Source organism: Macaca fascicularis, chromosome 10 (genome assembly GCF_037993035.2).
Source record: "Macaca fascicularis isolate 582-1 chromosome 10, T2T-MFA8v1.1".
NCBI lineage: Eukaryota > Metazoa > Chordata > Mammalia > Primates > Cercopithecidae > Macaca > Macaca fascicularis.
The window spans coordinates 83350291-83373177 of NC_088384.1; the positions used below are offsets into that span (position 1 = coordinate 83350291).

The 22887-nt window shown below is 46.1% G+C and overlaps 2 protein-coding genes across 8 annotated transcripts in view; one reads left to right on the top strand and one right to left on the bottom strand.

Annotated features, from left to right (window-relative positions):
- RNF24 (ring finger protein 24) overlaps positions 1–2841 on the top strand; it is a 93181-nt gene extending 90340 nt beyond the window's left edge. For 6 of the 7 annotated variants that reach the window (XM_045362557.3, XM_045362558.3, XM_015457826.4 and 3 more), the window contains one exon: positions 39–2841. In XM_045362557.3, the coding sequence (XP_045218492.1) occupies positions 39–177 (139 nt within the window). In that variant the 3' untranslated portion in view covers positions 178–2841. The remainder of the gene's footprint in view (positions 1–38) is intronic. The other variant, XR_012419175.1, reaches the window with a different exon arrangement.
- Positions 2842–10265: 7424 nt separating this feature from the next.
- Positions 10266–22887, bottom strand: part of PANK2 (pantothenate kinase 2) — a 35025-nt gene continuing 22403 nt past the window's right edge. The window contains 4 exon segments of the mRNA XM_045362560.3: positions 10266–10934; positions 15966–16091; positions 17732–17855; positions 22226–22402. Of these exon segments, the coding sequence (XP_045218495.2) occupies positions 10884–10934; positions 15966–16091; positions 17732–17855; positions 22226–22402 (478 nt within the window). The 3' untranslated portion in view covers positions 10266–10883.

Genomic DNA, 22887 nt, shown 5'->3' on the forward strand with positions numbered 1-22887 from the left:
GGACTGATGTCTTCCCCCTGTGGTGTCTCCTTCTGCAGGTGCCTTATTAAGTGGCTGGAGGTTCGTAAAGTATGTCCCTTGTGCAACATGCCAGTTCTACAGCTGGCCCAATTGCATAGTAAGCAGGACCGTGGACCCCCTCAGGGGCCCCTTCCTGGGGCAGAGAACATTGTATAGCTTACCACAAGGATCAGACTGTTGCTGGACACGACATCCGTGTGGAGCCAGGAGGAACACAAGCGGTGTCTGTATTGGCTGCTCTCTACCTAGGACACCAGCTGCCACTTCTTTTGCCTCATGAAGAACTCTTGGGCCAGCCAAGCTGGGAACCTGGGTGTCTGGGTCTTGTGACAACCAAAGCACTTTGACACTACCCCCTGCCAAGAGAAGAGGAGTGGATGAGCCTGCGGGTTTGCCTCAAGAAACTTCATGAGGGTCTCTTACTAACTCCATTACACTCTCTCTCCTGGAGTCTCATCTCCATGTCAAGCAGGAGGGTAAAGAAGGGAACTAAGAGCAGGTCTTTAAAGCCACACCCCCACCTGCAGATGGATGGGTTTCTATATGGGCCATGCAGGCCTTTGTAGCAGCAAATCCTTCCAGCAGCCCTTGAGCCAAGTAAAACCAGCACAACCAGCCGCCAGTGGTCGGTGAGGCAGTGCCCACAAGGCTCATATTATATTCCTTTGATAAGGCCATCTTGGAACCCAAGGGCTTTGAGTAGCAGTGTCCCTCACCACCCATTTCCCCCTCAGGATTACAACACCTGCTATCAAATCATCTAAGCTGAAAACATTAGATGCACTTGGAAAGGCCTAGTCAGAAGCCATTTCCTCTTATCATTTCCCTCTCCTATGCACCAGTGAGGCCCATCCAGAGCCCCAGCAGGGGGTGGGCCCTGAGTCCACACTGTCCCTGAGTGATCCAGGAGGCTGCCCACATCCCCACATGTGCACTGTGGTTCCAGTGTAGCTGCTGTGGGCCCACTGCCACCGCCTCAGGAGGGAGCCACTGTGAACCCCTTGAGTGGCTCCAAAGAGCAGTGGCTTTTTGAGAATGGCCCATACTACTGGCCAAGCTGGATGAAGGGGATGCCGACCCCTTGGCCTCTCCCACTCCTCCTTCCATCTCTTCCGTCTCTTGCCCTCTCTCTCTTTCTACTTCAGGAAAAAAAAAAAAAAAAAATGCTTGTCATTCACTTTTTAACACTTTATCCCAAATAAGGTCCCTGTGTAATTCTGCAGCTGGTGATCCATTTGGAATTGTAAATAATTTCAGGAAGCTCCTGCAGGCTGTCCACCGTTGGTGTGTGCCTCAGTATTTGGACTTGCGAAAGTGAAAGTGTCTTTATAGGAGAGAAACGCATGCTGCTCTTTAGCTCTTTCTGTCCAACTTTTCTAGAACTGACTCAGAGTCCATTAGGATTTGTGAATATTGTATAAATTAGCTATGGAAAGCAGCAGGTCAGATGGAAAATTCTTTTCCACAGCCCTGCTCTCCACCTCCCTCCATCTTAGGAGCGCCTGCCTCAATTCCTCATCAACTGCTTTGTTCCACTCCATCCCATAGATGTGAGCAGGGGAAGTTTTTCATTAGGAATACAGTCTGCGTGACATGGAGAATGGATGGAGGGAGCTTCGCTACTCTGCTCTTGGCATGACTCCAGGATTTTTTTCTGGAATCCAACCTGTGTCCTCTTAGGAGAGGGAACCTGTCTTTGGCTCAGATGGCTGGGGTCAGATGAGGAGGAAAATTTCCATTAGTCTAGAAAAGTGCTGGACAGAATCCAGTTTGGAAAATTACAAATCCAGTTGGTCAAAATAGGCCATTTCCTATGTGTGACCTATTCGTGGTATGCCAACTGGACTGCTTCCTAAACAGGACAAGGAAAGTGAGGAATATTTTTATATGAAAGCCTTAGCCTGTCTGGCACCCATGAAAAGAACTATGTATGCACTCCTACTTTCACCGTCTTTTTGCATTCTCTATTTGTAGCACGATAGAATTGAATGCTGCAAGACACCCCGTTTATAGTGAGCTGTTTTCAGTGACCAATGTCAGAAGGAGGCTTGCTTCTGGACTAGCCTCACTAATTACCAGCAGCTACCATTTTCCATGGAATGGCCTTGGGACAGATGTCACTTCTCCGTTATGTTGCTCTAATAGGAAAGAGAATTTTTTTCCCCCAAAGGAGGAATTTCCTATGATCAGTACTGCAAATTATTGCTGCTCACAGCTTTTGCAGGATTCTAGTCTTTCAGTTGCAGCCTTTTTCTGTCCCTGTGCATCAGTACTAACAAAAGACAGCCTCACCAAGTCCGTGTATTTGAACAGAGGCAAGTTAATTCAGCCCCCTGTGTCAGAGCCACAGGCATGTTGAGGGGGCTGACACGTAGCACTGGACCAGGGCGCAAAGCCCAGATAGTTCCAGCCGTGAGAGGAAAGCACAAGAATGTCTGCAGTCTGCACTCGGCACCATCTTGGGTCTGCTTTGCCTGGATGAGGGACCACTAACAACCTTCTCAGCACATGTGAATGTGGAGTGATTTCAAAATGCATTCATTCTGCTAGGACTGGGCTGGAAGCTGGAACAGTGAGAGTACTTTTTCTGCTCGTAGTCACCTCCCTTTCTCAGCGTGACATCCTCCTGCAGCAAGCCTAGTATCACTAACAGTAGTTCCTGCGACTCTTAGCCACATAACCTGAATATTTGCTCCCTGCATCTGGGTCCTCCACCAGGGCGGGCCTGTGCATCTGCATTGCTGTACATGCAAATAGAAGGCCTTTTAATTTACATCCTCCTTTAATTCTGATTAAAATCGCAGGGTTTTTTGTTTGAAAGACAATCCTTTTTTTTTTTTTTTTTAAAGAATGAGTTAGGGACCCCTTTATACTCTCTTAGCTAAACACTCTAACCCCATGGTAAAGTCACCCTTTCCACATCTATCTTCAGGAGTTGCTGGGACTTGTTACTGCGTAGATGCGTGGGGATTCTGGTCTGCTCTTGGACCACTGGCTGGTATCCTTTGTGTGTTTCTTAAGCAGCTCAAAGATAGAATGTTGCTGGTCTGCTGTGGGTTAGTGGAGCATAACTCAGCCCCAACTGGACTCCATGGGTGGCTGAATCAGTAGTAGTTGCTAGGGAGACATTTGAATTCAGCTGGCTTCAGAAACGGAACAAAACCAGCCTGACTTGATTCCTGGTTGGGTCGGTATCAGACACTAGGAAGTTGACATCTGCTTTTCTTTGCCACTTGTGATTTGGTTAGGCCTGTCCCTGGCAGATGAGGTCCTTGGAGCCTGTGCTTGCCTAGCCAGGGAAGGCAGGACAGAAATGGCCAAATAGGGGCAGGTGACCTCTGGGAAGGTCTGAGCTGAGGGATACAGGGGACCTCCCACCATTACCGGATACCCTGTTCTTGACAAGAAGATCCTTTTCCCCAGTGCCAAGCCCCTTGGATTCATCAGAGGAATAGCCTTGGGCCTTGTCCTTTTCACAACCCCACTTCAAAATCATGTCATCTCCATGGCCTGATCCTGCTCTAAGCTACTTTGAACAAGTAGGAATTATTTTTCTGAGAGGCTTTTTGGGAATTATGAAATCCATTCTGGGCGGTATCCCCAGAGCTCTAGGCAGAGTGCTGAGAGTGATGGAATTGCCTCTTGCCACTCACTAGCCTCAGGCCTTTCTGCAGGTTAGCCTCTGAGTCTCTTTTTCCTTATCTACCACCCAGGTATTGTAATAACACCCCTGGCACCTCTTGTGAGGGTTAGCTGGTGCCCAGAGCCTGGTGGGCAGCAGGCCTGGTGTCATGGGGGCTGCTGATGCCACATAACATTATCTGGGTCACATGGGCTCCTCTGCTGTCATGATAGGAATAGAACCTCAGCCAAAAAGCCTCCTGAGCTGTAGGGGCTTTCCCTGAGGCCCAGGTTCACCTGGCCCCTTTCTTCCTTGGTCATCTCTGCCTTTGCCCACAGTGAACTCTGACTTGGTTGTTCAGTGCTGTGTATTCCTTTCTTAATGTTTTGAATAGGTAGTCCATTCACGTGGTTCACAAATCATAAAGTAGTTAAAAGCCTTTCTTGAGTTCCTGATGCCCAGCAAGCTCAGCTTCTCACTCCATGAGTACTTACTCTTAGTTTGTTCCTTGGGTATCCTTCCAGAGATCATTTATGCATGTACACACATGTGTATATGTGTGTGTATATAATTTTTCTCCTTTTCTGCTCATGCGATACCAGACAAGTGTATTCAAGGAACATTCCTACTAATGTGGGAAGAGCCATCCCAGAAATCAGAATACAAAATGTGAACCCAGAATTGGGGGATATTTTTGCAATCACATTCCTGTTGAATAAGACATACTTTCATTTTATTGCAACATACTGAACTTTAGTTTTCTATACAAATCAGAATCTGCAGTCCCTCCCTTACCCCAAATGCCCAGCTAATCCAAGAGCACAACCAGATTTTTCTGATTGACTTTCTGTGACAGGATGCTCAAGATCAGGCTCTAGCTGACAGCAGTGGCACAGGCCTCTCCCAGCTCTGAGCAGCCTCTGCAGGTGCCTGGACAGCTGCTGGTCCCTCCCCGACCTTGGCCAGTTCCAAGTGAGGACCAGTGGTGATGTGTGGCTACAACTGTGGTGGTCTCTTAGGCAAACTCTTGTGTCTTTGATGCAGGAGTCTGAGCAGCAGCAACTGAAGGCTTCTATTTTGTGGGGCAGACATCTACTGAGCAAGCACACAGTGAGTCTCATGTTTAACTGTGGATATGCCTGAATGTCCAGTGTCAGTTCATGAAGCTGCTCCCTTTCCCTCCCAGCTTTTTGTTGTTGAGACAGGGTCTTGTCACCCAGGCTGGAGTGCGGTGGCACCACTGTAGCTCACTGCAGCCTCAACTTCCTGGGTTCAAGTGATCCTCCTGCCTCAGTCTGTAGCTGGGCCTACAGGTGTACACCCTGGCTAATTTTCGTATTTTTTGTAGAGACAGGTCCTAACTCACTACGTTGCCCAGGCTGGCCTCCCGACTCTATGCACACACTTTGAAAAGAAAATGCTTCTGGTCAGGCATGGTGGCTCACGTCTGTAATCCCAACATCCCAGCACTTTGGGAGGCTGAGGCAGGCAGATCATCTGAGGTCAGGAGTTCAAGACCAGTCTGGACAATATGGTGAAACCTCCTCTCTACTAAAAACACAAAAATTTGCCCAGCATGGTGACGCATGCCTGTAATCCCAGCCACTCAAGAGGCTAAGACAGGAGAATTCCTTGAACCTGGGAGGTAGAGGTTGCAGTGAGCCGAGATCACACCACTGCACTCCAGCCTGGGCGACAGAGTTTTTTGAGACTAGCTCAAAAAAAAAAAAAAAAAAAAAAAACACAAAAAAATGCTTCCTACAGAATTTTCCCCTTATCCCTTGTTTTCCATTTGACAACAGAAATTACCCCACCAACTTTTTTTTTTTTTTTGAGACGGAGTCTCGTTCTGTTGCCCAGGCTGGAGTGCAGTGGCACGATCTCAGCTCACTACAAGCTCCGCCTCCCGGGTTCACGCCATTCTCCTGCCTCAGCCTCTCGAGCAGCTGGGACTACAGGCACTCACCAACACGTCTGACTTTTTTTAGTAGAGACGGGGTTTCACCGTGTTAGCCAGGATGGTTTTGATCTCCTGACCTCGTGATCCGCCCGTCTTGGCCTCCCAAAGTGCTGGGCCACCATGCCCGGCCAGTAATTCTTTTAGTTTAAGTTCATTTTTGTCCCCGCTGATGAAAAGAGCTGCTTCCTCCAGGCAGCCCTGGTGGTAGGGGCACAGACTTGTGCCTTGCTTCCCAGCAGCTGCCCAGTGCCTCTCTGTCCACACCCACCTCCCTGGTGTACCTGCCCCCTACAGCAGCAGCTCAGATCCTCCTCTGGATTAAAACTGCAACTGGTGCCCTAACCCAAAACTTGTGAAAAAATTCTTATCACCTCCACCCTTCTGGCACTTGTAGAATCTCTGGCCCTGGGTGTTTTTTCCTGTAGCTGTTACAGATTTCTTAAGGAGATGGACGTGTCCAGATTCATGCCTAAATATCCAGTTGATAACTGGAAAATGCTGGGTCATGGTTCTTTAGTAAAGATTAGTAAGGGATCCCCATGTGCTGTGGAATGTGCTTCCATTTGAGTGGGGATATCAGAAGAAGAGGGGCTTGCTCAGTAAACCTTACTTTGCCAATTCAGCTACAGAGCCCAAATTGTTACAAGATGCAAAGATGTACTCCACTTTTTGATCAAGCGTCAGCACCTTTGGCTTACCATCCAGTCCCTGCTTCTGTGACTGTAAGGGCCCCACCAGTGTCAGCGGACTTGTTTGTGCTTTGAGGGAGCTCTTCTCAGCTCCCTGTGCCAGCCCCAGGCCTGGTGGATCTGTGTCTCAGGCCCACTGCACACCGTTCCTCTCCATCTGCCCTTCCCTCCCAGGCCCCCACTAGGGCGGGGGAGTCGGGGAAGCAGGTGTGGCAAGTGTTAGGAAGTCCCTTCTGGTGACAGCTGGTCTTCCTAGAGTGTTGCTGGTAACTGTCGCCTCTTGGTCTTTTGACATCATTGCCAGGAAAGGGGGCACCTTCGTCTTGTAGTTTGGCCCTCGGGTTTCCTCACTAGGTATTGTGTAACTCCCTCAAGAAAAGGTTTATGAAATGCTGAGCCTCAGGTTTCATAGACGTGTTTGTACACTAAAAATTCTGCAGCAGAATATTTTTAAACATTCGCAGTTTTTTGTAAGCTATATTTTTGTATATTTAATTGCTATTTTAAAATTTTAATGCATTTTGCTAATCACTCTTTAAAAAATAAAACATGCATGTAATTGACTCAAACGTGTAAATAAAAACAAATTCTGAAAAATACTTAAATGTTGTGCGTATGCCTTTGAACAGGGGGAACATCCATGTGCCACTTAAGCACCTTCAGCAAGACTTGGAAACTCAAGGTGAGTGATTCTATCAGAGCTGGTAACTAGTACTGAGTGATTGTGATGGAAGCTCCTGTCCCCGCCTATGGCATGGTGTGCAAGCGGGGGTGGGGTCAGTGGTGAAGAGAGTGCCAGGCCACCACAGCCAGAGAAGAGAGAATCCTGGAATGCAGAGTACAGTGGAGGCTGAAGCCCCCTGGCGTCCCTGAGCTCTGCAAACAGCTAGATACAGATAAGCCGTCTTCCACGTGAACACCAGCACCAGGGTGACCTGAAATAGAACTTTTTTTTTTTGAGACAGTCTTGCTGTCACCCGGGCTGGAGTGCAGTGGAGCAATCTCGGCTCACTGCAGCAACCTCCGCCTCCTGGGTTCGAGCAATTCTCTGCCTCAGCCTCTTGAGTGCCTGGGATTACAGGCGCGCACCACCATTCCCGGCTAATTTTTGTATTTTTAGTTGAGATGGGGTTTCGCCATGTTGTCCAGGCTGGTCTTGAACTCCTGACCTCAGGTGATCCACCCGCCTTCACCTCCCAAAGTGCTGGGATTACAGACGTGAGCCATCGCACCTGGCCGAAGTAGCGTTAACTGAGTCTGTTTCCTCCACACGCTACACCACCGTGAAGAAGTGCCCCCACCCCAAGCTCCTAGTTATATCCCAGGCCTGGAAATAACTAGTGTCAGGAGAAAAAAACTCTTCATCCAAAGCCTTCCTGTGACTGTTGCTGCTCTCACCACCCCTCACTAGGACCTCTCCAAGTCAGCTTCTGCCCTGTGGCTTCCTGGCTTTCATCAAGGCCAGCCTGGATCTTGCAAACAAATGTGGGCAACCTCAATTCAGATGCCCAGAGAGCTCCTCTTCCTTCAGTCCCCTGAGCCACAGGCCCCTGGCCGGCCTCTCCCTGAGCAGTCGTTTTCTTTGCAGCTTCTTCCTTCACTGCTCAACTCGCCATTATTTTTCTCACCCTACCTTAGAACTCATGAAATCCCCTTGCTTTGCCCACCTACATGCAGATCATTCTCAGCTCTGTATCTCCAATCCAAATACCCAGTGCTTATTTGGAGTCTCAAAATCAGGTAGTCCACAAATGAGCCCAGGTGCCCTCTTGGTATCTCCCCTCCCTCCCCTGTATCCAGTCACTACTTCCCAACACAAGCCCTCTAAGCATCTTTCCATTCTGGCCATCCACTTCTCCCATCTTAGTTCAGGCCTTCCTTTCTCACCTGGACCATGGTCACAGCCCCCTTCACGGCCACTAGTGGAGGGCAGACTGAAAGGGACAGCTGCTGAGAGAAGACAGGGAAGTGGCAATGGTAACAGCAGAGTTTATGGGCACCTCACAACCTGGAGGTGGTGAGACAGCAGTAAGCTGGGATGAGGGTGTGGACAATGCTGCATAGAGATCTACAAATGTAGAGAGAAGGCAGTGCCTTGGGGCTGGAGCTCAGAGGCAAGGGGCGGCTGAAGTGTTCCCTGGAAATCAGTCAAGGTGCTGCTGATGACTGCTTGGGGAGACCCCGGACTGCGGCTGAGGACAGCCACAGCTAACTGTCAGCAGAGAATGAGCCAGAACATTAGTAAACTGGGTGGCAGGACAGGCAAGAGGGCTGTGCTGAGTGAGAACGGAGACAAAGCTGTGAAATGAATGCCAGATTCAGTGCCATGGGATTCACTGGTGGCCTACCAAGAATCCTGCTGTGGGCCGGGCACAGGGGCTCACACCTGTATTCCCAGCACTTTGGGAGGTCAAGGCAGGCGGATCACCTGAGGTCTGGAGTTCGAGGCCAGCCTGGCCAACATGGTGAAACCCCATCTCTACTAAAAATATAAAAATCAGCCAGGCACGGTGGTGCACGCCTGTAGTCTCAGCTACTCGGGAGGCTGAGGCAGGAGTAAGGCAGAGGTTGCCGTGAGCCAATATCGCGCCACTGCACTCCAGCCTGGGTGACAGAGTGAGACTCCATCTCAAAAAACAAAAAAAAACCTGCTGTGGAGTGACAGAATGTGCTAAGCACAAGGTGGAACATGAGGAAATGGACTGGTTTCTCTAGAGGAGGGGGAGGGCCCATGGAGGAGGAAGCTCAAAGCGAGGCAGAAGGGGACATCAACAGCATCTTCCCAACTCAGGCACCAGAGACAGAGAGTCCTGGGTTTGCGTCCAGCTCTGCTCTTTTCCAGTTGAGTGGCCTTGGGCAGGCTTACTCATCTGGGTTTCAGTTTCCTTCTCTGTTAAAATTGTGGGAACAGCAAGGGCTGCAAGATGCCCCACGTCGAGCAATGGACAACCTCCTGAACAGTCAGCACAGCAGAGGCAGCAGGACCACAGCACAGGGACCCCAGAGGGGCAGGCCCTGGCCTGGGTCTCCATGGGAAGTGAGCAAGTTCACAGAAGTTGGCCCAGGGAGCAGCACCCTGTGGTACAAACAGGAGGATGGTGGTGCCATCTTTGGTGGCTGGGTACTGGAGAAGGGTGAGACCACCAAGAGCGCCGCTGGGAGCAGAGGAGGGCAGAGGAACTCACGATTAGGACATCAGAGGTAGTTATAGGCCAGGAGCCTGCAAAGAGCAGCAGCAGGGAGGAGGATCACCAATCACTGTCCAGGGGACAAAATTACCCTCCATGCAGCAGCCATCCTGCTCTGCACCCAAGGTCCCAATGCAGCAGCACCATATTTCCTAAGTGCCAAGGCCCAAGTGCAGAGGTGGCCATGCCTAGTGGAACAACCCACACACCAGTTCCCCTAGCCCCAGCTGGAGCGCAGATGCCTCTGCTGCCCCCATGCGGCTGGCTGGCACCCTGCCCATCCCTCCCTGACCGCAGCCTTAAACTGCGGGGAGGCTGCAGAGCCTTGGGGTTTTCCTTCCTGGACCAAGGCTGCTTTGTACAGGCCCGTCCTTGCCTTCAACAGCAATATGGGCACCACTTAAGACCTCAGATATGAAAGGTGCATTCTCTCCTTGGGAAAGGCTTTTGAAATTATTCTGCACAGCAGAAAGAAAAGCTTCAGCCCCTACCAAGAGCACCTGCAGCCTGGCACTCAGGCAGTCTTCTGAGCCTCACCTCCCAGTGCCACAGTGCCCTGAAGGACCCCCAACTCCCCATGAGTTCTTTGACCGACACCTCAGTTCTTCCGTTTCTACTTAGCCTGAAAGAAAAACCAGATTCTCCCTGATCCCCTGAGGAGGTGTTGATTCTAGTGGCCCTTCTGACTCATATTAGTCTTCCAGATTGTGCTGGTTCTGCCAGTGTACCCACTTTCATCAGAACAGTCCTCCCACTACCCAAGGAAATTCTGCCAAGAAAAGAAGTCCTGTCTTTCCAGACATTCATTCCCAGGATTTAGTGTAAAGTACGTGGAACTGCCCTTCCAAAAACTGCTTGTTAAGTTTCAGGTACACAATTAACCTGCCCAATTAAGTTTGCAGAACCTTGAAATAAAACATGTTTTACAGTTAAGTTCACACACAGGCTTAATGCAAACCAGAGTAATGCACAGATGATTGCCAAGACCATACTGACAAATTGTGATTAGATTTTAACATATCGTAGCCTGCCTTACATTCAGCAAGTTCAAACAGGACACAAAACCACAGTCAACTGAACACAGAGCAGCTCTCTTCTAAAGCATCTCCAGTGAGTGATGCAGAGATTTCAAAAATACAAAGCAGGCAACTTATATACAGCAAATCCTCACACTGCTTGGACATGGGCCACTTTTTTGTTGTTTTTAATATATCTTTCCTTCCTGGTTGCTAGTTTAGACTGAATTCTTAAGGATTTATCTTGATGACTTAGAAAAATACACGCATCCTTTCTCACTTTGTTTCAGGTAGTGCACAGTCATGAAATTGAGTAAGTCTCTTAAAGAAATGAAAGTCCACAGATCCCATGGTGGAAGGTTTCAGGAACCCCTCCCCAGGTAACGATCAGGGGATCTTCAACAGCTCAAGGAGTGCTCCAACAGCTCCAAAATAACCCTGAAAGAAAATACACCAAAAATAAGTGCAATTTTCCTTAGACTTATTCAGCTCACCTTACATGTGATGACTAGTGTTAAAGCCAACACTGCCCTTCACACAGCATACCCATTTCCTGAGCACCCCAGAAGGGCCAAGGCCAGCCTGGGAGCACAGATGCCCTAAGGAGTCCCTGTCTGGGGAGGGGGCTGGATGTCCTAGACTATCCAAGCACTTCAGACCACTGTGATAAGAGCAAAACCAAACCCGCAGAGGGGCCGATAGGAGCTATGAGGCTAGCAGCAGCTCAGTTACCTCTGGTAAGAGACAGAAACTGACTTGTATTTCTGGGGAATGAGGTGAGAAGCAGCAGAGGCCTGGAGCATTTCTAGACAACTAAGGAATGAAGGCGAGGTGGGATGTGAAGTGCAATGAAGCAGGTGCAGTTGGGGGGTGGGTCACAGACGGTGAGAGCCCGACTGGGCTGGGGGAGGGAGGGAGAGTAAGAGATAAGATGGATTCAAGATTCACCCCTAACAGAGGACAGGACAGCAGGAGGGGGGGCAGTATCTCCGAGAATGGGGACACAGGAGTAAGAGACATGGAGAGCAAGGCTGGTGGGTGAGTTCCCTACAGGACATGAGACGCTAAGGTGCCCACAGCAGCCAAGCAGCTGTGCCCGGGTGGTCACCAGATACCTGGATCACTGGCCCAGAAGCCAGAGGGGACAAGGATGGGGGGGGGGGGCCCAACATCCCTGAGAATGGGGACACAGGAGTAAGAGATGTGGGGAGCAAGGCCAGTGGGTGAGTTCCCTACAGGACATGAGAAGCTGAGGTGCCCACAGCAGCCAAGCAGCTGTGCCCAGGTGGTCACCAGACACCTGGATCACTGGCCCAGAAGCAGGGAGCATAGGAAGGAACACCACCACCCAGAGGCAACGTGGAGAGGCACAGAACAAAGAGCAAACTCTGAGGAAGCACGGAGGTTCCTGAGGGAGGGCAGCCCTCAGCCCTCCTGAGACACAGAAGCAGCAGCTGAGAGAGGACAAGGACTGTGCTGTCTCCAGAAGCAAGCAGTCTGGTCACATGCAACCAAGAACTCACAACCAAAACACAGGAATAGCACATTAGAGAAAACGAGGCAAACCCCATAATGACAGAAAAGAGAATGGTAGCAAGAAACAGAGGTAAATCCTAAAACGATGCAGAATCCATCAGGGTCTCCAACCCGTAAGGTAAGGTATCAGACTACTTTTTAAAATAAATAACCAAATAAGGAATGAGAAGATCCTGAAAGACTTGTGTATGGATTTTTAAAAAATAAACAGGCCGGGCGCAGTGGCTCAAGCCTGTAATCCCAGCACTTTGGGAGGCCGAGACGGGTGGATCAAGAGGTCAGGAGATCGAGACCATCCTGGCTAACACGGTGAAACCCTGTCTCTACTAAAAATACAAAAAACTAGCCGGGTGAGGTGGCGGGCGCCTGTAGTCCCAGCTACTCGGGAGGCTGAGGCAGGAGAATGGCGTAAACCCGGGAGGCAGAGCTTGCAGTGAGCTGAGATCATGCCACTGCACTCCAGCCTGGGCGACAGAGGGAGACTCCATCATAAAAAAATAAAAATAAAAATAAAAAAATAAAATAAACAAGTCTCTGAAACATCATAAATAACCACTCTATCTTTCACGAAAAGCTTCTTCAAGAAACGTGATCAAACAAAAGAGGCCAAAGCCTTTCTTGTCACACCCTAGTTGGCAATTTAAAAGAAAGGCATACTGGCCGGGCACAGTGGCTCACAGCTGTAACCCAGCACTTTGGGAGACTAAGGCAGGTGGATCACTTGAGGTCTGGAGTTCAACACCAGCCTGGCCAATATGGCAAACCCCGTGTCTCTACTAAAAATACAAAAATTAGCCAGGTGCTGTGGTATGTGCCTGTAGTCCCAGCTACTCAGGAGGCTTAGACAAGAGAATCACCTGAATCCAGGAGGCAGAAGTTAAAGTGAGCCAAGACTGTGCCACTGTACTCTGGCCTGGCTGACAGAGTGAGACCCCATCTCAAAAAACAAAAACAAACAAATAAAAGAAAGGCATATTGACCATCTTTGGTTTTGGTGTGTATAAATAAAATAAAGGCAGCCACACCAATCTGTGATGTGAGGCAGCCAGCAGCTACAGGACAAAGCACAACGGAAATACAGAGGCAAGGGTATTTGTCTTAAGAGTTCACTATACAGTCTGTTTTAGGTAGCTTTCTGTACCTTTTATAATAAAATACAGAAGATAAAGTCAACCATTGTATATACATATATATACACAGAGAGAGAGAGAGAGGGGTCCACTGAAGACTGGGATGCTACTATCGAGACAGAAACAGGTGGTTATAAACTATAACATGCTAAGATGAGAGTAAAGGAAGAAAAGAGGAAAGGCTTGAGAGAATCTATAGGAAGCTTTCACAAGAAAAGTTAAAGTGACTTCAATGTGAGGGCAAGAAAATATTTCAAGGCTCAGAGAGGCTCAAGTAATCAAAGTTCCACAAGTACAGAGATCAACAAAAGAGTCAAAGGCCTGAATGCAAATGGAAAACACAGGGACAAATGGACCAGCAAAGCTAACCAGTGGGAAAAACAAAGTCAGCGAGCAATAAGGACAAAATGCAACCAAGAATTTCACAAAGGGCTTATAACTATTATGACATGACGGTATCGGTCTGGTGTTTTGTTTTTGAGATGGAGTTTCGCTCTTGTTGCCCAGGCTGGAGTGCAGTAGCGCGTCTCGGCTCACTGCAACCTCTGCCTCCCGGGTTCAAGCGATTCTCCCACCTCAGCCTCTCAAGTAGCTGAGATTACAGGCATGTGCTACCACGCCCAGCTAATTTGTGTGTGTGTGTGTGTGTGTTTTTTTTTTTTTTTTTGAGACGAAGTCTCGCTCTGTCGCCCAGGCTGGAGTGCAGTGGCCGGATCTCAGCTCACTGCAAGCTCCGCCTCCCGGGTTTACACCATTCTCCTGCCTCAGCCTCCCGAGTAGCTGGGACTACAGGCGCCCACCATCTTGCCCGGCTAGTTTTTTGTATTTTTTAGTAGAGACGGGGTTTCACTGTGTTAGCCAGGATGGTCTCGATCTCCTGACCTCATGATCTGCCCGCCTCGGCCTCCCAAAGTGCTGGGATTACAGGCTTGAGCCACCATGCCCGGCCTAATTTTTGTATTTTTTGTAGTGACAGGGCTTCTCCATGTTGGTCAGGCTGGTCTCAAACTCCTGACCTGGTGATCCGCCCACCTCAGCCTCCCAAAGTGCTGGGATTACAGGCGTGAGCCACTGCGCCTGGCCTGTTTGGTGTTTTTGTCTGTTTTGTTGTTTTATTTTTGTTTTTGAGACACAGTCTCGTTCTGTTGCCCAGGCTGGAGTACAGTGGTGTGATCTCAACTCACTGCAACCTCCGCCTCCCAAGTTCAAGAGATTCTCCTGTCTCAGCCTCCCGAGTAGCTGGGATTACAGGCACCCGCCATTGCACCCGGCTAATTTTTGTATTTTTAGTAGAGATGGGGTTTTGCCATGTTGGCCAGGCTGGTCTCAAACTCCTGACCTCAGGTGATCTGCCCATCTCAGCCTCCCAAAATGCTGGGATTACAGATATGAGCCACCGCACCCAGCCTGTTTTTTGTGGTTTTTTTAAGGTTAACTTAAAAAACTAGTCTCCATGTTCTACCTAGGAAAAGGTTAAACAAGAGGCAGAAATAAAGCAGAAAAAGATCTAACATTCGAGTTTTTAAAATTCTAATATAAAGCAAAATAAAATAAATCTGAGATCACAAAAAAAAGATGTATACAGAAACACTATGAACTGTAAGAAACTTAATGGCAATTCAGTGCTGGTTTACAAATACAGTAATGCTAGAATTTTAAAACTAAGTTAGATGACTTCAATTTTAAGCTTTTTGATAAGGGGATTTGTGTACTTTGGACTTCAACTATGAACTAAAGCAATTTAAAGAGAAAAAGTAATCTAGCACTTCAAATCTGTGCTACTATCTGGACTTTGATTTCCTTTAATTGATATAGACTATTTAACTAAATATGCAATACAATTCTGAAAAATGTTCATCATAACAATATCTAAAATCCAAGAACAGTTGAAATAATAGTTCAATTGACCCACAACCAAGAAGGGAAGAACGAACTCTATCCTCTTTCCACACCTCTGCTTCTTTTCCCCAACAGGAAAAGTAAGAGTGCTTTCCAAGACAGGCTATGAGGTTGAGCAATCTGATTCTTTTCCATTCCATCATTTCCAGCCTGTCTACAATTGTACTTAAGTTCTTATGATAGTGTGGTTCTAGTCTGACAGGTTTACTGATCTATTCATTTTTACAACATGCATCTTAAATAACTGGCACAAGAATTACAATATATAAAAATTGGCATTGAAAAAAATGAAAAAAACCAGAACCCAGAGTAATGGCACAGTCAGTGCAATAGAAAAAATATAAAGGACAGTTCAGACAAAAATGTGGCATCAGAAATATAGGGGAATGTTCATCAAGGGTTTTTCTCTAAAATTCCTAAGCTTACGATTAAATTAACCCAAAATCTACCTTGCATTAGTATCAGGGAAGAAACAGCTTTCGAATGTTACAAAGTTAAACTACCAAAAAAGGTGGGCACAGTGGCTCACACCTGTAATCCTGGAACTTTGGGAGGCCAAGGAGGGCAGATCACTTAAGGTCAGGAGTTTGAGATCAGTCCAGCTTGGCCAACTAAAAGTACAAAAATTAGCAGGGTGTGGTGGCGCACGCTTGTAATCCTAGCTACTTAAGAGACTGAGGTGGGAGGATTGCTTGAACCCAGGAGGCAGAGGCTGCAGTGAGCCCCAAGACTGCACCACTGCACTCCAGTCTGGGTGACAGAGCGAGACTCCATCTCGAAAAAACAAAAAACAAAAGAAACACTGCAGCCCATCTCACCTCCACCCTCTACCTCAAGTTCCATGACAGTGTGACCCGCAAGCCCTCTGTGTACATAATATATCACAAAGAACAAGTCAGCTTACCTCGTGTTCCGAAAAAAGTGCTTTCAACTGCCCCTTGGACCAATAATCCAAAGCATATGCCAAAAGCCGCATGGCGATCGTATTAATTCTCAAGAAATTTCCAACAAATACCACCTGGTTAATGTTCTGAGCACACCAAAAAAAGGCAATTAGTTGTCATCTTAATTCCTATTTTCTCATAAAAGCTACCCCAAATAGAGCACCATGTGCATAGCTCTTAGCAACAATTTGACTGCTGATAAAATTTAGTCCAGTTGGTCTAGGGCTACTTAAACCTGATCCCCAGACAACTCTGGACCCACTGCAAAGCATGCTAGATAATGTCACAGGAGAGGAAAACAGATTAGGAAAAACATTTGTATTAAATATGACCAGTAATAACTAGTTTTAAATACAATGTTTTATACAGAGAAGTTAAAAAAACAAACAAACAAAAACCAGTATGACCCCAATCCAAAAGGACAGTGACACAAACAGGCAAAGTATACAAGCAATATAACACACAGGGAAAAAATCAAACCACTTGTTATCAAAGTAAAATTTTAGACCTATTAAGCTAGCAAAAAAAAGCAACTGAAATTCCACCACCAATGTCAGTAAAGTTGTAGTAAAATTAATCCACTCATTCACTGCTAAAGATGATCTAAACTGGTGCAGCCCTTGTGCAAAGCATCATGACGATAAATGTCAAAATTCATGAGCATGATCATTTCTGTAGACCAGAAATCTCACTCCTAAGTAAGCCCCATATCAAGAATAAAATTCAACCAAAGAATAACTTCATGCTTAAAAATGCTTACTGCCAAGTTATCAGCAAGCAACCGAATGCCAAGCTCTATGTTGTTTAATATAAAATAACTCGATCAAATAAATATACAGCCATGAAATGTGTAATATTTAAGTACAAAATACAAATTGTGGTATGCACACCAACTAAAATTTCTGAAAATACATAAGCACAGGAAAGGGAACATACAATAAAGAAAAAAAGTAGTTATGATATTCAAACAAAGAAATGTTTAATTACTTGATGTTGATACAGTATTTTTTCACTTAAAATGAGACAAATCCTTTGTGCCTTTTGAGGTTTCCTTTTAAGCTCCATGCCTGTATCATCTATTTAAAGGATAACTTTTTAAAAATAAAAATAAAAGAATAATTTAACAACTGTACACACAGGGACAAGCCATAAGCTGCACCAACTGGATCCTAGATCCTCTTTCCCCAAGGGCAGCCCATTCTTGGTTCTTTCATAGCCCTGTACAATGCTGCTTGACCTGAATGCTACAAGGCAGCACTGTAAAGAAGCTGAAAGCACAAAGACACAGCTCTGCTGAGGTGGGGGAGCCAAGGAGGGCACTCCTCGGCCTGCTCAGTCTTCTCCCAGCTTCAGTGACTTCCTCTGGATTCCTCCCTAGGGCCTCTAGAGCTCAGCGGTGAGTGTGGAGTCTACATTCAGCATCGTTATCCATCATCACCCCCAACAGTCCCCAGTATCTGGAACACTGGCTACCTTCTACTCTTCCTCTACTTTGTCCTCAAAATATGTCATTTTACCTCTAGACAAGTAGCAATGTTTATCTTCAGTTAAAAAAAAAAGATGATGATGATTAATCTCTATTTGAAGAGTTTTAACTTCGTGCTAAAACAAACCCCACCCCAAATGACTACATTTAGGCACTGTTCTGAGAAGACAGACATATGGTGGGGCCCACTTAAGTTCAGTTTTTTCCTTAGAGCAATTAAAGAAACCCATGTCCCCTTACTTCATTAAGGGCACACATTCTTGCTATTGAGCCAATGTTGTTGGTGATGGTGATCAAAGTCGCTCTGGCAAGGTCCTCTTTACTAACCGCCTCTCGCTTCTCCTTGCTCATCATGTTTCCAAAGCTGTGATGGGGGGAAAAAAAAATTCCCATTGCTAAACCAAAAGCAACAAAGCCCAACAGAACTTGAATGTTACTTTATTGAAATAACATTAGCTTTTAGGGCAACATTGTTGAAATCTTCAAACTTTCTATTTTGCAATAATAGAGCATCTGCTCAAAGAGAAATGCAGCTTCAAATAGAGCCCTCAAACAATCTAAATGAGCAGACAGCTTTCCCTGCGGTTTCTACTAAAGTCGAGCTTTGATACCAGATATTCACACATTCAGTTAGAATCTCATCAGATGCACTGGAAGGCACCATTGCTCCTGCAACCAGACAGTTCCAGGACAACACCTCTAACAGCCATTCATCTCAACTGCACAGCTGTTCCACTCAGATGGTCACATGCACATCCAGTAAACTGTTCCATCAGAGCAGAGCAAAGCACAGACAGCTGAGTCCCAGAGTGAGCTACTTAAGAGGTTCAGGTTTCCCTACAAGATAAAAGTACTTCAATGTACATGCCGAGCAGAACTGCTACAATAATTTGCCAATCAGAAAAGGAAGTGATGACCAATGAGCAAATGTTACAAACACAGAAAATGAAATCAAAGCATTTACCAAGTGTCTAAACTTAGTAAACAAGCATGTATATAAGTGATTTTTCTATTAGTAAAAGCCATGTGCCCCAACATACGAAAAACAATTATACTTCTAAACTATCTCAAAATGGAGACAACGATTTCATTTATAATAGCATCAGAGAATAAAACGCTTACAGATATATCTAACAAAAGTGTAACACCTGCACAATAAAATCTACAAAACACCGTTGAAAGAAAGCAAAGATCTAAATAAATGCAAAGGCATTCCATCTTTTTGGATCAGAAGACTCTGTATTAGGATGGCAATACCCTCCAAATTGGCCAAAAGATTCAACGCAATCTCTATTAAAATCCCAATTGTCTTATTTATAGACCTTGCCAAGTTAACCCTAAAATTCATACCCTCAAGGTACCCAGAATAGCCAAAATAATCTTGAAAAAAGAACAAGTTGGATGACTCACACTTTCTTACTTCAGAACTTAATACAAAGCTACAGTATCAAAGCAATGCGGTAATGGCATAAAAACAGATATATATATCAATGGCACAGAACTTATCGAGTCCAGGAATAAACCCAAACATCTATGGTCAACTGATTTTTGACAAAGGGGGCAAGAGAATTTAACAGGGAAAGAATCATCTTTTCAACAAATGGTACTAGGATAACTGGACATCCACACACAAAAGAAATGAACTTGGACCTCCACCTCACACCATACACAAAAGTTATTCAAAATGGATCAAATATAAGAGCTAGATATCAGAGCTAAAACCACCGGGCGCAGTGGCTCACGCCTGTAATCCCAGCACTTTGGGAGGTCGAGGTGGACGGATCACGAGGTCAAGAGATGAGACCATCCTGGACAATATGGTGAAACCCTGCCTCTACTAAAAATACAAAAATTAGCTGGGCGTGGTGGTATGCACTGTAGTCCCAGTTACTCGGGAGGCTGAGGCAGGAGAATCGCTTGAACCTGGGAGGCGGAGGTCGCAATGAGCTGAGATCGCGCCACCGCACTCTAGCCTGGTGACAGAGCAAGATTCTATCTCAAAATAAAATAAAATAAAATAATAATAATAATAATAATAATATGGCCGGGCGCGGTGGCTCAAGCCTGTAATCCCAGCACTTTGGGAGGCCGAGACGGGCAGATCACGAGGTCAGGAGATCGAGACCATCCTGGCTAACACAGTGAAACCCCGTCTCTACTAAAAATACAAAAAAACTTAGCCGGGCGAGGTGGCAGGCGCCTGTAGTCCCAGCTACTCGGGAGGCTGAGGCAGGAGAATGGCGTGAACCCGGGAGGCGGAGCTTGCAGTGAGCTGAGATCCAGCCACTGCACTCCAGCCTGGGTGACAGAGCATGAGACTCCGTCTCAAAAAAAAAAAAAAAATAATAATAATAATAATAATAATAATAAAATAAAAGAGCTAAAACTATAAAACTCTCAGAAGAAAAAAAAAATTCTTCATGATCTTAAATTAGGCAATTCTTCATTATCTTAGATTTCTTACATATAACACCAAAAGCACAAGTGATAGATGATAGATAAGATTAACTTCATCAAAATTTAAAATTTCCATGCTGCAAAGGATACCGTCAAGGAACTGAAAAGACAACTAACAAAATGGGACAAAATATTTGCAAATTATGTATCTAATAAGGGACTTGTATCCAGAACTCAATAATAAAAAGACAATCCAACTAAAAACTTAGCAATAGACTTGAGCAGATATTTCTCCAAAGACTACAGAGCGATGGCCAGTAAACACGTGAAAAGATGTTCGGGCTGGGCACGGTGGCTCACACCTGTAATCCCAGCACTTTGGGAGGCCGAGATGGGTGGATCACTTGAGGTCAGGAGTTCGAGACCAGCCTGGCCAACATGGCGAAACCGCACCTCTACTAAAAATACAGAAATTAGCCAGGCATGTTGGCATAATTTGCAGGTGTGCCTGTAATCCCAGCTACCTGGGAGGTGAAGCAGGAGAATCGCTTGAACCCAGGAGGTAGAGGTTTCAGTGAGGCAAGATGGTGTCACTGCACTCCAGCCTGCGCAACAGAGTGAGACTTTGCCACACACACAAAAAAGGTGTTCAGTCAGGCGTGATGGCTCACACCTGTAATCCCAACATGTTGGGAAGCCAAGGTGGGAGTGGGAGGATCACTTGAGACCAGGACAGCCTAGGCAACATAGAAAGACCCTATCTCTACAAAAAATAAATTAGGCAAGGCAGTGCACAGCTATAGTCCTAGTGACTCAGGAGGCTGAGGCAGGAGAAACACGAGCCCAGGAGATCAAGGCTGTAATGAGCTATGATCGCAATCGCAACACTGCACTCTCACTCACGTGGGCAACAGGGCGAGACCCTGCCTCTTAAAAAATAAAAACACTACAAGATATTACTTCACTCCTATTAAGACAACTAAAACCAAGAAGACAGACAGTAAGTGTTGACAAGAAATTTAAACATTCATAACCTGCCAAGACTGTAAAATGGGACTGCCACTTTGGAAAACAGTGTAGCAGTTCCTCAAAAGATTAAACATTAAGTTATCATATGACTCAGCAATTCTCCTCTCAGGTATATACCCAAAAGAATTAAAAATATATGTGCATACATACAAAGACTTACACATAAATGTTCAACATTATAACCAAAAAAAGGAAACAACCCAAATGTTCATCAACCAATAAATGGATAAAATGTAGTATTATCCACATAATGAAATATCATGTGGCAGCAGGGCACGGTGGCTCACGCTTGTAATCCCAGCACTTCGGGAGGCTGAGGCAGGCGGATCACCTGAGGTCAGGAGTTGGAGACCAGCCTGGCCAACATGGAGAAATCCCTTCTCTACTTAAAAAAAAAACAAAATTAGCCAGGCTTGGTGGCGCATGCCTGTAATCCCAGCTACTCAGGAGGCTGAGGCAGGAGAATTGCTTGAACCCGGGAGGCGGGGGTTGCAGTGAGCCGAGATCACACCATTGCACTCCAGCCTGGGCAAAAAGAGCAAAACTCCGTCTCAGAAAAAAAAAAAAAGAAAGAAAAAAGAAATATTATTTGGCAATAAAAAGGAATAAAGTACTGATTCACACTGTAATGTGAATGTTTGAAAACATTATGCTAAACGAAGAAGTAATCACAAAAGATCACATACTGTATGATACCACTTAAATGTTCAGAAGAGGCAAACCTACAGAGACACAAAATAAATTACTGTTTGACAGGGGCTATGGGGGGAATGGAGAGTGGCAGCTAATGAATATAAGGTTTCTTTCTAGGATGATAAAAATGTCCTAAAATTGGGATTACAGTGATGGTTGCGCAATCCTGTAAATATACTAGAAATCACGAAATTGTACACTTTAAACAGGTGACTTTATAGTACGTAAATTATATCTCAATAGAGCTTTTTAAAAAAATATGCCCATTATTTTATCTCTGTATTTCTTTTGTTTGTTTTTGGGACGGAGTCTCACTGTGTCACCCAGGCTGGAGTGCAGTGGCGTGATCTCAGCTCACCGCAACCTCTGCCTCCAGGGTTCAAGTGATTCTCCTGCCTCAGCCTCCCAAGTAGCTGGGTCTACAGGTGCAAACCACCATGCCCGACTAATTTTTGTATTTTTAGTAGGGACGAGGTTACGCTATGTTGACCAGGCTGGTCTCGAACTCTTGACCTCATGATCTGCCCGCCTCGGCCTCCCAAAGTGCTGGGATTACAGGCATGAGCCCCTGCGCCCGGCCCTCCTGTATTTCTTAGAACACACATGCCCCCTTACCTTGAAGCCACAGCCCAGCCTGGCAGTCCAAACCTCTCATAGTCCCCTCCATAAATATCTCGTACTAGTTTATCCACTTTGGTGCTATCTCCACGAGATGCCATTTCAAGAGCTTCTTCAAAAGTGGTACAGCCAGTAAGAAGACAACAGAGACCAAAAAAAGTTCCTCCTCCAAGACTATGATTTAAAAAAGTAACACAATATTGTAACATTTTAAAAAATAAGAACAGGAAGTTAACATTTATGAACCCAAAACCATATTCACATATCCAACCCAATCATGCAAATGTCACTGGTAGGAAACAAGTCTGTGAAAAGATAAGGTGCCTGATATATACCTTTAAGACACATATGCATGTGAGCCAACATGCAAAGTCCAAACTACAGGGCCCATGTCCCCAGAGCAGTCTGGCTGGCTGCCAAGTATGAAGAGCCTCAAGTGCAAATTAGCCCTACAAGCCTGGGGTCATGCTAACACCTCCTCCCCTTCCCTCTCCAAGTACATTCCCTGAGTCATTCTCATCTGAGCACCTTGTCACCCTGGCTTATCAGTGCACCCCCCATCATACTCCTCCTGCAATGTGTTTTGTCACAAAAAAATTACTCCTCTATTTAAATCACAACTGCTTTTTAAAAAATTTGTTTATCCCAACCCCAGATCC